Here is a 12,260-nt window from a genome sequence, read left to right on the forward strand (position 1 = left end):
TGTGCTGAGTGGATATTTTAGCCCAATCTGCTGATCGCAGGAGAGTCTATTAAAATTATTTTGGTTCCAAATCTTTCCTGAATTCACATGATTCGTACCAGAATAAAACAGGAAGGTGACTTGGGTAGGTGTGTACATTCTAAGACAGTGTGAGTTTCTGAGTGGCTGGCCGGACTTGGGCCATGTCACTTTGGTCTTTCTGTCCCATGTTTCTAAATTTAGCAACCTCTTTACAGCCTCTTAAAATAGTAAGGATTTGGCCTATTGTTTGTTCTCAATTCTGCTCTGCATTAGCATCCTGATTCACCTCGTACTTATTCATTTCGTCTAGTAGCCGTAGTCAATGTAATAGCAGTAGTTTCTAAAAACACAAAATATATATGAACATGTCTTTTTATCTTTCACTGATAAACATGTTTCAGTGCATCAGTGTTCCAGGCCAGATACTCTCATGTTCCAACACCTCCTTTCAAACAAAATTGAGTTGTCTGTGACTTTTATCTTTTAGCTTCCAACGTATGCAAACGGATGTTGGCTCCAGTGTGCAGGTACTTGAGTTTAGGCTGCATACATCAGGACGGTTCATGTTGCAGGAACAGCTCATTGATGCTCAGAGGGTAAAAAAAAAATCTGTGTTTTGAAATTTATGAACTTCTGAGTCATGAGAAACCAGAGCTGCAATCTACAACCATCTGTGATCAACAGAACCAGTTGCTCAGTTACGTTTCAAAGGCGTGGGTTGTGTCAAAGAGATACGTGCAATACGTAGCGTAGGTCACCTTGGTGATGGTTTTGAAATACATTCCAATTTCTGAGTTTGTAGCTGTTGCATTAATTGGCAGTCAGGTTTCAGCTGATGCATCCTTCTCTGAGTATGAGCAGTCTATCAACAGAGAAGACACACCATTTGGAGCTGATGATTGTTTGTAAACATTTGTAAGATTTCTGTGCATAAGCACAGAAAAAGCATCATCAATTTTAAATACTCTTGTTCTATTGCAGAGGACGGTGCTGAGACCTAAGTGGGTATCTGTTGATTTGGTTTTGCCTTCTTAGTAGGTTAAATGTTAAGCATGGAGGGTACTTTGTGGGGTATGCCAGACAGTGAGTAATGAGTGCAACGGTTTGTCAGTGGGCGAAAAGTTGTGTCTGTATCTTCTGAAGTATTGATAGGCCTCTTCTGTTTACATAAAATAAGTGGCCCTGTTAATGGGTAGCAGCATTCAAATGAGATGTGCTTATGCAGGGCATAATATGAGTCTGAAGCGCACAGGCTGTACTGGGTAAACTGAATATCCGTTGCTATTGAATCTGCAGGTTTAGAGGATAAAAGGAACATGGCACACTTAGTGCATGTAGATGTAAGTAATGCTCATGCCAAGCGGATGGAGGCTGTGTTCTGGCCAGGGATAGTGGTGTTAGAGGACTGGATCAGGAGGCAGTTCATGAAATAGTCGTTTGCGTGTGCCAGTGGCTTACGCCCAGTGCAGGTTAGTCCTGGCTCGGTTACAGCATGACCTGTGTGAGGTGTGCTATGTTCTCACTGGAGAACACCCGCTTTATTGTTTGACAGCTTCTTCTTGAATCAAATTCAGTCCTTAACCTAACTCTCGTCTTTCCCACAGTGACTCTAGAGGAACAAGGATGAGTGATGTTGGCATGTTACTGTGAGGAAGTGCTGTCCCGGCGGGTGGGGGGGATCTTCTTCTGAGGGGCCAATGATTAAAAACAAAGGAAAATTCACATTGCAAAACTGAAACGCTTTGAAAGCTCCAGCAGCCTCCTAACTACTTGTTTAGATACCAGAGGTCAGGTTTGTAGATGTATTTAAGTATTGATATGCCTCAGTTCCATATTTGTAAAACGGGGAAGTATGTATAATCCCATCTCAGAGGCTGCAGGATTGCAGATCTCCAGTAGTGAGAGATGTGGATACCTTCTGCAATGCTAGTGAATTTTGTAACTGTTGAAAGCAGTAATACGTGCGTTTAGATTTGTTGGGGGGGAGCGGAATCAAACATAAAAATTGTTGACTTTCCATTTCAGTAAAAGTTAAACCAGTTATGGTAGTTTTGTGGCTCCTAGTTTCTTACTGGTTATTCTGATGCGTGCAGCGCATAGAAAATACAGAGCAGTTACAAGTCTGCAAAGAACTTTATTTCCCTCTTGCAATGTCAACATGTTGAGGAAAGCAAATGCTGGTTTTGAATTTCTTTATAGCTCAGAAGGAAGAAAACATACAATAAAAATCTTCTTTTTAAAGAGTAGCAGACTAGGCTGTTTTACAGGTAGGAGCATGAGAGTTTTTTAAAAAGCTTTTTTTATTGATTCAGTTGAATCACTGTCTGAAGGAAGCAAATTTAGACAAGACAATAAAGGAATAAACTCAGTCCTACTGTAGGAGGATACCTTAATGAACTGCCTGTCCATCCTTTGTGTTGTGCTTGAATTCTCTCACTGAACCACCTAGTTGAAATAAAATGGGAAAGGGCATTCGTTCTTTAACGGTAGCTCATGTTTTAGTGCCTGTAACTTGCCTTACTAGAACCCCTGACTTGTGAGCGTACCTCTTGTCTACTCGAGACTGTGAGCTAAGAGAGTTTCAGATGCCTAAATATGCAGCTAGAACCGAAACACTTTGGTCAGCTAAGACTACCCAGTATGAAAAATGAGCCAGTAGTTCAAGAGCAGATTTCACGCAAAGAGGAAGCTCTGCTGAAGCTGGTTTACAGTAGGAAAGCTGGAGGACTGATCTGAAATAGCATGGCAGGGGGATCTTTCTCACTCTGCTTTTGTCAGCCACTGTGCAGGATAAGCATTGCTAGAAGATGTCGCACCTACCTGTGTGCTCCTTTCTGAACTTGCTGTGTCGGGGGGAAGAGAAAAATCCCCAAAGTGTAGGGGAAAAATACAGCCCCTTTTCCACAGTGCTGTCATCAGTGTGAATGGCTGCCCTGTGTGTGCTGTCAGCAGAAGAAAACCTTGAAAGGAAATAGGTGCCTACCAGTAAGATGAGTAATGGCTAAATTTTAGGCTTGCAGTTTGTTGGGTGGTCTCAAAAATTCTTGTTTGGTTGCCTGGGTATATTAAGAGTTGGGGAAAGGGCTTCATTTGTTCATAAGTGCATACATAAAGAACAGTTTTTCTTGCCCAGTGAATGGCAAGCCCCCTAGGACTAGCAAAGATGAAACAAGTGAAAGAATTCCACTTGCCGGGGAAAAAAGGTGATTGAATTGGGGGTCGAATTGGGGATTCAGTCATCAAGGAGTCCTTTCAAGAAAATTCCAGAGGCAAAACCTAGTCTTGCTGGATCATAAGAAGCCAGGTCAGACTCCTTCTTGTTTCTTCTTGCTCCAGGAATTTTCTTGGTGGCACTCTCAGGAGGCGGAATGAATCCCAGATTAAGACAGTCTCCTGGCAGATAAGAGAACAGAAATACTTTCAAATCTCTGATCTTTGAGTGCCTAGAAGCTGCATCTCCCAGTTTGAAAGAAATGCACTGTCATATCTGAGGTTTTCAGTATGTGATTTATCTCATGAGGGCCTCTTACAGGCCTTTGAAGTAGCTGGAGGAGAGGGATTTGATTGGGTTTGCATGTTCATGCCAAATCCCATGGTAAGTAGAAGAACTTGAGGTTATGAGATGTTGTGGTATATGTATTACGGAACACAATAAATAATTGTCTGAACAGCTTGTTTTGCCTGTGGCTTTACAACTTGGGGTTGAATTTCCTTCTATTGCATGGCAGGTTCTGCTGACCTCCTCTTTCTCACACGCACACGCACCACTCCCTGTAATCTTCAGTTATCTTTTTTTCCTGGAGGAGGAGGAGGAGCAGTGCTGTGCACTGCACCTCTGAATGACTGAGAGACTCTTGCATCCCTGCCAAGTTTGTTTAAAATCCACCTATGGGTTAGCAAGCACAGACAAATAAGCTGTGCCTTGTTACCTAGTCTCATTTCTTTAGGAAGTTGAACTTTATTTAAAAAAAAACCCAAAACCAAAAAAAACCAAACAAAAAAACCCCAAACAAAACAACAAACAAACAAACAAACAAAAACCCAAAAAGAAACCACAAGGTTGAAAACTCAAGCTCTAAGAAATTTGGAAATGCTTGGATTTAAGTTGTCCAGATGCTTGCCAGGATTTGATCTGAATCAGCACCGTTTTTCTTGCTGTTGGATGCGGTGGGAGGAAGTGCATACAGATTCATATGTTTGTTCCTTATTTGTGTAACAGCAAAGTATGTTCAGTCCTCTCTGAGGTTTCATGGTTAATATTTCAAGTATCATGGGATGTAGATATTTTCTGTGACTACGTAGGTGTACAGGGATGGTAACTTTTCCACGTGGATGAGCTAGGTCAGCCTGGAGTCCATAGTATTTGACTAGTTCCCAGAATGTATGTACTTTCTCCGATGTTGTTGACGAGGACACTGGCTAGCTGAGTAACCAGCCTTGTCTGTACTCTGGTGTTGACATGTTTTGTGCCTATTGTCACTCACACTAAGCAAGAGCTTGAACACACTCAGGTTTTCATGGCAGTGAAAGTTGAGCTTTAGTTCAGTTGAGTTTTAGTTTGCTGTTGACAACCAGTTGTAAGAATTTTCTTAATGTTGACTGAATAACCTGAATTCCTGGGGATGTTGTAAGGGGGGGGAAGAAAAACCCAGAAGCAGGTCTTCTGCATGGAAAGTTTCACCTCCAGTGGATTTTGCGCAGATCTAAGCACCTGAGAACAAGATCTCCTAGAAGAGAGTGGTGGCAGACACCTGTTGATGTGGCTGCCCAGTCTCTCATCTGACCCTCATGGTGGTGTGCTGTAGGTTCCCTGCAGAGGCTGGAACCCCGCTATGGTGGAGCTGGGAACCACACTGAATAAACAGCTTTGCTTTTTCCAAAGGTTGTACAGGTCAGATAAAAAGTGGTGCTAGTTAGCATGAGTAAACTTCAGAGAAGATACCTTTCTCTCTCTCTCTCTCTCTCTCTCTTTCCCCAATATCAGACACATCATTTACCCAGTGATGAGAACGGGATGAGATTTTCTAAAATGTCACTTGGTGGAAAAAAAATCACTTGGTGCTTCTGTATAGAAGTCTATTCTTTAACTGAAACTTGCAGTTTACTATTTTTAAGAGCACTCCCATAGATAAGAGACATGTTTTTAAACCCCGGTAGGCCTTAACCAAGCTTGGAACTTTAGTTTGTATTTACGGCCAGCTGATTCATTGGCAGAAAAATACTGTGGTATTTTGCACGTAAACCAGTTGAGAACCAATCCCAGAGCTGAGCATTAGAGTATTGATACACCCCTGACTGATGATGTTGTTGGACAAAGATTTTCTCGGGGGCAACGTTGGTGTCAGCATTTCTGCTTCATACTGTCCCTTCAGTTTTGCTGCCGCAGTTGTTCCTGCCTGCTGTTTGGTCATCTGAGCTTAAAATGCCTTCGTAAGGTGGGGGGAAAAAAGGTGGGTTTTTTTAACTTGATTCTGCTCTGCAGTCTGGTTTACTGCACAAGTCTACAAATAGTTAAACCAGTCTATCGGAGACAGGACAGCATAAAAACAGATGCTGGGTTCACTTAAGCTCACAACACCACCAGACAACTCTGGCCAGGCTGTCCGGCATGAGGTGTCTGTGGGCTGGCGTGTCCCCGTTCAGGTTGCAGGTCTCGGGGCAGGAGTTTCCTTCTGCTGTGCTTATTTGGAGCTGTCCACACTGCATGTAAATCGTGGAAACACTGGAGCAGAAAAGAGCACTTCAGCTTCACCTGTCGTTTCAGCTTACTCTGACATTCAAGTTTCCTTCACTTGACTCCTTGGAAAGGAGGAAGGCATGGTCATGGTTTTAAATTTGTGTTCTGCATTGTAGCAAAAACAATGGAGTACTTGGGAAACTCTGTCTCACGTTGCCTGTGCAGTCTTCTCGCATGTTTTTGAATAGTTTGTTATTGAACCTCTCGGACTGTTTGCAGTGTGTAGTTTTTGTTTCAACAAGGTATTTGCCTCCCAGCTCGGGAGCTGTGTCTGTAGCTGTTGCCTACTCAGGGCATGGGGCTCCGTTGGGTGATTTTGCTCTGTTGGGGATTTTGCTCCAGGGAGCATGCAGAAGCCAGGCTCTTGATCACTCTGGGGTTTTGCTTGCCCAGCCTGCAGCTGTGGTCTGCGGTTCGCTGGCTGACCACTAGCAGTGGACAACGTGAAGGCATGAATTGCTGAAGTCCCTCCATATGCGCGTGGAGGGAGGTGTGGCAGCTGTCTGAATTACACTTGCGTGCTTCATACTGCCCAGGCGAGCGCTGTTTTTATGGGAACATATTTTAAGCAAAGCTAGAAAGCAGAACAACTCACTTGAAAACAAAGGCTGGAAACCAGGATGCAGAGCACTGATCAGACTCAAGGAGACTCTTGCATTTGGGAAGGGAGGGGCTTTTTGTGTGCTGGAATATGCTGTCACCCAGGCTCCAGCCAGCTTTTCTCCAGCCTCACCTGGGCATAGGGCAGGAGCCTAACTTGTTCCTCCGTTCCTCAGAGCGGGACTGCAAACATATTATATGAATAAGTTGGTCAGGACTGCTCTCTGGTCTAATAAAATAAAACACTGTTCACAGGTACTGTGAAACAGGTCAGAGGGTAATAACCCAAAATACTGCAGTGAAGAAGCAGCACTTTCCTGTACGAGTGCTTCGATTTTAGTGGGATAGCATGAGAATAAGCAGAATGAGCACTTGTCATGCATTCAGTAGCTTGTGCAGTACTGTCAAAGTCGAATCATAGCACTCTGCCAGCTTCAGGGAGAACTTTTGGACTTGAAAAATATGGGTGGAAGAAGAAATCTTAAAACTAAGACATGGAAACCATTCACTAAGGGTTTGAAAACCTAATTCCCAGGGTTTTTCACACAGGCGTGATCTTACTAATATTCTGACCCTGGCATATTTGTAAATACATATATGATAACATGATTCAGATCAGATAACAATGCATGTGGCTCTCTAGTTGAATATTAAGACCATGACTGCTCTCCTGTTCCTTGTAGCGGTGAAGTCCCAGAAACACAGATGATTCCTAAAATTTGCCTAAAAACTGTCTTGACATAGTTTATTTGGACAAACCAGAACTACTGATCTAGTTGAGCAAGATTTTTACTATTGCTGAAACCTTTTTGACAGCCATCCTGTATCTTCAATTACTTGTGAGTGATCTGGAGTTAAAAAGGCATTTTTGCAGAATCTAAGACAGCAAAAAAAGCAAATTCTTAGTTCCCATGAAATCCACTTTTATTTATCAAGGTATTTTCTGTGTGTGAGAACAGGACTATGCTCTGGATTTAGAACCAACTCAAAAACTGGATTGAGACAGGCTAGTTTTACCTTACTGATGTTTTGTCTTTTTTTTTTTTGTTCTGTTTTTTGGGTTTGATTTTTTTTTTAGCAGCAGCAGAGTTGAAAAGACAGCATTTGTGCATCTTCAGTTTGCTGCTTTTATTACTTCAACTTTTACCAGAGATTGTAGAGACACCTCTGCTTTTTTTTTTTCCCTCCCCCTCCTCACAGTTCTTAAATATTCTGGGTTATGCCATTAATTTTTAATTCTCTTCCATTCCTTTTACTTCCTACAGTTGTGTGGTTGGTGAAAATAAACCTACGCTGCAGGGATGCAAGAGGAGCAACAGCCGGAGGTAGGGCTTGGAGCTGGTTTTCTTATCAGTAGAATTGCAGGGAAGGTCAAGACTCTGAATCAGCCAGGTTCTTCCACTCATCCTCAGTGAAGGCCTGCAAAGTCAGGGGTCGAGACTACCAGTGTAGGGGGGTTGGGGGCTGAGTGCTATTGTTCTGCCACATTTAAGCTGTTCTTTTCAGGGTCCTTTTCTCTACAGCTGCAAAAGCTAAAAAGGGTCTTTTGTATTCATTTACTTGCAAGTGAGGAATTGCACAAATTGTCTAACCTATGAGCTTAAACCTTTAGGAGGAAAAAATGTTTTGTGAGTAAATTACGCAAATTGTATATGAATGGTCTTACTGTACATAGGTTAAGTACCTTGCCAAATTAAACTGAGGTGCTTTTTTATACCCTTTCTGTTCCTTTTCTTCTCCTTTCATATCCATATATCTCAAAATCTTTTTCCAGTGTAATAAGTGAAGATCAGGAAATTTTTTTTCTTTGGAGATATAAGAATGTCAGTTCCTGTGTCCTGTTAGTTAATTTAAAAAAAAAAAGGTGGACTCTTAATGTGGTTAGTGCTTTTCCCACTGCAATGCTGTAATGTTGTTATGATGACAAAGCCAGCATAAGTGACAGGATTAATTCCGTATGTTACAGACGGATACGTTTTTCAAAATATTTTTGTGACTAGAGTTACATATGCAAGCAGTAGAGTCAAGCCATATGTTGTCATCAAAAGCTGAGCTGGTGTTAAATTAGATTTGTGAATGTAATTGCAATTTGTGGTGTAATTGCAGTTTACAGTTGTCCATGAACAGACTTTTGCTTTGTAGTGAAAGGATGATGTGTTGCTGTGAATGTTTTAAACTTTGCACTGTAGAGCTGTTGTACGTTTTGGTCTTACTCCATGAAATGCATGATAAATTTTGCCTTACATTCAGTGGGGCAAGGTAAGACCCAGGATTTGTTATCTGAAAATTACTGTTTGGCATAATGGAATGCTAGAAGAAATTAATTACTCTTGTTGAAAGCTCCTAGCAATTGGATGTGCTTTGTACAGTCCTGTTTTAAATCTTACCAGGTTAAGTACAAAGTAAATAAACCAGTCATTCTAGCTAAAAAGCTGACATCCTTCAGGAGAGTTTGGCTGCCTGCTTGCTGACTCATTAGTACTGCCTTTCATTTGGAAGGATGATGGATTCTCATCCTGTCTCTAACTTTTCGATTTAATGTTGTTCAAGCATTCCAAATTCTCCCAGTAGTCATCCTGATTCTACTTTGAATTAATGTAGTTGCCTAAAGATAGTTTATAGTTGAGCTTGCCCTGATTCCTAAGTCTCTGTTTTCTGCACTAACTCTGCCTCTCCAGCTTGGATGACATAGGCTGAATGACTGGGATTGTTTGAATTCTATGCATGGGTTTTAAAACTTGCCTGTTAGTTAAAAATAAGAAAGGTTTTGTTAGTCAAAGACTTGCCTCATATGCTTCTAGTGATAATATTTAAAAGTCAGTCTTTGGGAATCTTTTCAATTAACTTCCAATCCTTTAGGGAACAAAACTATGCAGATGCTTTTCATCCTTTTGACTTTGATTTCTGATGTATATAAAGTCAACATACACATAAATTTTATAAGATTGGGTATGCATATTGTTTAATTACCTTACACTTACTCTAACAGAATAAAATACTTGAGCAGACTCTTCTTGAATGGATATGTGTATTCTTGTGAGTGCTGATTAACTTTGTCAGACTCCTGACAGACTAATACTGACTGGTAGTTGAGTCAAATATGCCATCTTATAAATGGTATTATAATAACCAGTGCACATTTTAGTTTTCAACACAGAAAAAAAAAAAACTAGTAGTGTTAGAGATAAATTTGTTCTTTTTATTCTAGAATCAGATTTTTTTAAAAGCTCCATGTCAGGTATAAATATTATCTTTTGAAATAGGCATGAAATAGTTAGTTTTTAATAGGTTCTTTCTTATACTTACCCAGCTAGGAGAAAAACAGTTGTAAAACCACAGATGTTTTGAACTGTTGACACTGCTTAAATTATTTACTTGCTTGAATATTATATGTATGTTCAAATCGAGGAAACTCGCAAGGGGACAGATGTATTTAAACATTTCATTATAATTCCCAGCCTCCTTTTGAATTTGTTTCATACAGGCTGCTGCAGATCCAATGTCCTCCTCTGATGCACCAGAAGATGGCCCAAAGGAAACGTCAAGTGTATCGCAGAATATCTGTATGTTTCTGGTTTGACTGGGGAGGGTGTATCATGTTGAAAGTATATTAAGCTAAATGTCCATGCCTTTTCCTTACTTAATGAGAATGTGGCTGTTAGCACAAAAGGGAGATGTGAATGAGGTCGTATCTGACTTAATCTGTTCATGATTTGTACAAAGGTCCAGTTGCATAAACCAAATTTGGAAAGAGCAATTGATTGTCAGTTTGCTGCTGCCATGCTTTCAAAAGAAATTAAATGGGTTTTGATTTAATAGATATACTCAGCTATTGTTTTAAGCTTGGTTGTTGCTCTCTAAGCCAGAGATGGATATGTACATGTTTGCTTTGGTGTTCTGGCATCTAGTCTTATGATGTCGAATCAGTCGTCCCAGGTGGAATACTTTGCCCATGCCAGCATGGTAGTATTTTGGTATGAAGGCCAAGCCTGCAGGATGTGGGAATAGAAGTATTCCAACCAAAACTGTCTTGTGAAGCCCAGGAAGAGTATCAGTCCTTTTAGTGGTAAGGGTTGGATAATGACAGACGTTTCTTTCTCAGGAGGAGAAAACAAAGGCTTCTTAGGATTTGCATTGTGTTTATTGATAAACTGTTGTGATGCTGATGTATAAAATTCTCATTTTGAACAATAGGAACATTCAGATTGTGCTTTCTGGCAAATAATAGGCTCTGAACCACCTTATGGTGAATTAGTGGGTAATAGCAATGTTACTGTAATGCTGAAGTTGCTGAATAATCCCTAGGGATCACAGCTTTCAGAAGTAACAATCATGGGAGCAAACAGAGCCTTGACTAAAGCTATGGGAAAAGCATTCAGACCTAAAGAAGCAGATTAATTTTTTGTGTTGCCTTTTTCTCCAGATACAGAAGTTGGTTTAATAAAAACTGTAGGTGCTCCTGAGAATGTTTTCCTTGCTCATGTCCTTAAATGGTAACATCTGGTACTGCACTGTTGTAGCGGTTTTTCTTCACATGAAATGTTATTGAGCCCAGTTCTGGATATATGTATGAGGTGAAGGATGGAAAATTAATAGGAAGGAAATCCTTTAAGGGTTACTGAATACGTAGAAACCACTTTCAACTGGGGTAATCTGAGCCATAAATGGCTTTAGGCTAGGAGAGTATTTGGAGAAGGTATCATGCATGCTTCCCCATTTCCTATACTTTTCCTTAGATACCCACTTTTGACCATTGTGGGAGGCAGGAGATTTGCTTAGGTTGATTTTGGTTGATCTACTATGGCTGCTTTTATGATGATGTGACTGAGAGTGCTACAAATGCAACAGCCCTACCTCTTCTCCTTCCTTTTACAGTCATGTTTTCCCCACCCCCTCCTTAGCATCACCATCTGTTTTGGCAGCAATGTGGTCTTAGATCAGACCGTACTGATTGCAACACACTGTGTTCTTGGGTATTGACCATGAAGTAGCAGGCTGCTAAAATGCTAACTAAGAAGGATGTTGGAGGGTGGCTTTTGTTTTGGGTTGTGGGTTGGTTTTTTTTTGACATAAAATCTTGTGAGATAAGTATTTGTGGGACAGATTTGGGGCCAGAGCCACATAGTTAAACCAGATTCATGAAACAAATGAATGTATGGTAGGAGACTGTAACTTATCTGCATCTTTGACATCCTGCCTGCAAACTGTTCACTAACCTGTTTTTTTTCCTGGGACTATGATCCTATTCTAGGGTTCTGGACCACTTGAGACCTCTGCTAACTTGTGCAGCAGCTTGCCAGAGAAAGAGAGTTCGTTGGAAACAAAACTCTGCTTTCCTACTTGATGCTTTTTTTTTCTAAGATGCATTAATTACAGCTTAAAGAGAACTCATTCAAAGTTACTATATTTCCCGTTGATGTAAAACTGAAGCTTCTCTATCTCCGTAATGAGGCTTTCTGCATTTGCATTTAACAAGTAATTGTGATAGATCTTCTGTTTTCCATGGCAAGCTTGACATAGATGGGTTGAACTCATGTTGTACCATTTTGGTCTTAAATAGTTTGTTGTTGAAACCAGGGAAGAATGATTGGTTTCCTGACCTGAATACCTCTTAAGGTTTAATTTTCAAGTATATACTGATCCCTTAACCAGAAAAGGCTAAGATTGGTACTGTAGGTATCCTATATGTGCCAATATGTGCAGGTGACTTTACCAGCATACTCACACCATTGTACATGTGTTGCTATTGTTTATACAGATAAAATCCCAAAAGGGAACACTTTTGTTCTAGAAATAAAAAAATGCCTCTTTTTTTTTTTTCTCAATTTGGTGTATACCTTTTCTAAGTATTCTTTGCTTCTCTATCCACCTCACTTGCCACACAGCTTCTCTCTTTCCTTTC

At 40.7% G+C, this 12,260-nt stretch overlaps 1 protein-coding gene across 1 annotated transcript in view; it reads left to right on the forward strand.

Annotated features, from left to right (window-relative positions):
- The first annotated feature begins 7,659 nt into the window (after nt 1–7,659).
- TRABD (TraB domain containing) overlaps nt 7,660–12,260 on the forward strand; it is a 21,294-nt gene continuing 16,693 nt past the window's right edge. The window contains exons 1-2 of the mRNA XM_009587809.1: nt 7,660–7,683; nt 9,843–9,921. Coding sequence (XP_009586104.1) covers nt 7,660–7,683; nt 9,843–9,921 — 103 coding nt within the window. The remainder of the gene's footprint in view (nt 7,684–9,842; nt 9,922–12,260) is intronic.

Source organism: Fulmarus glacialis, unplaced genomic scaffold (genome assembly GCF_000690835.1).
Source record: "Fulmarus glacialis isolate BGI_N327 unplaced genomic scaffold, ASM69083v1 scaffold6671, whole genome shotgun sequence".
Taxonomy (NCBI): domain Eukaryota; kingdom Metazoa; phylum Chordata; class Aves; order Procellariiformes; family Procellariidae; genus Fulmarus; species Fulmarus glacialis.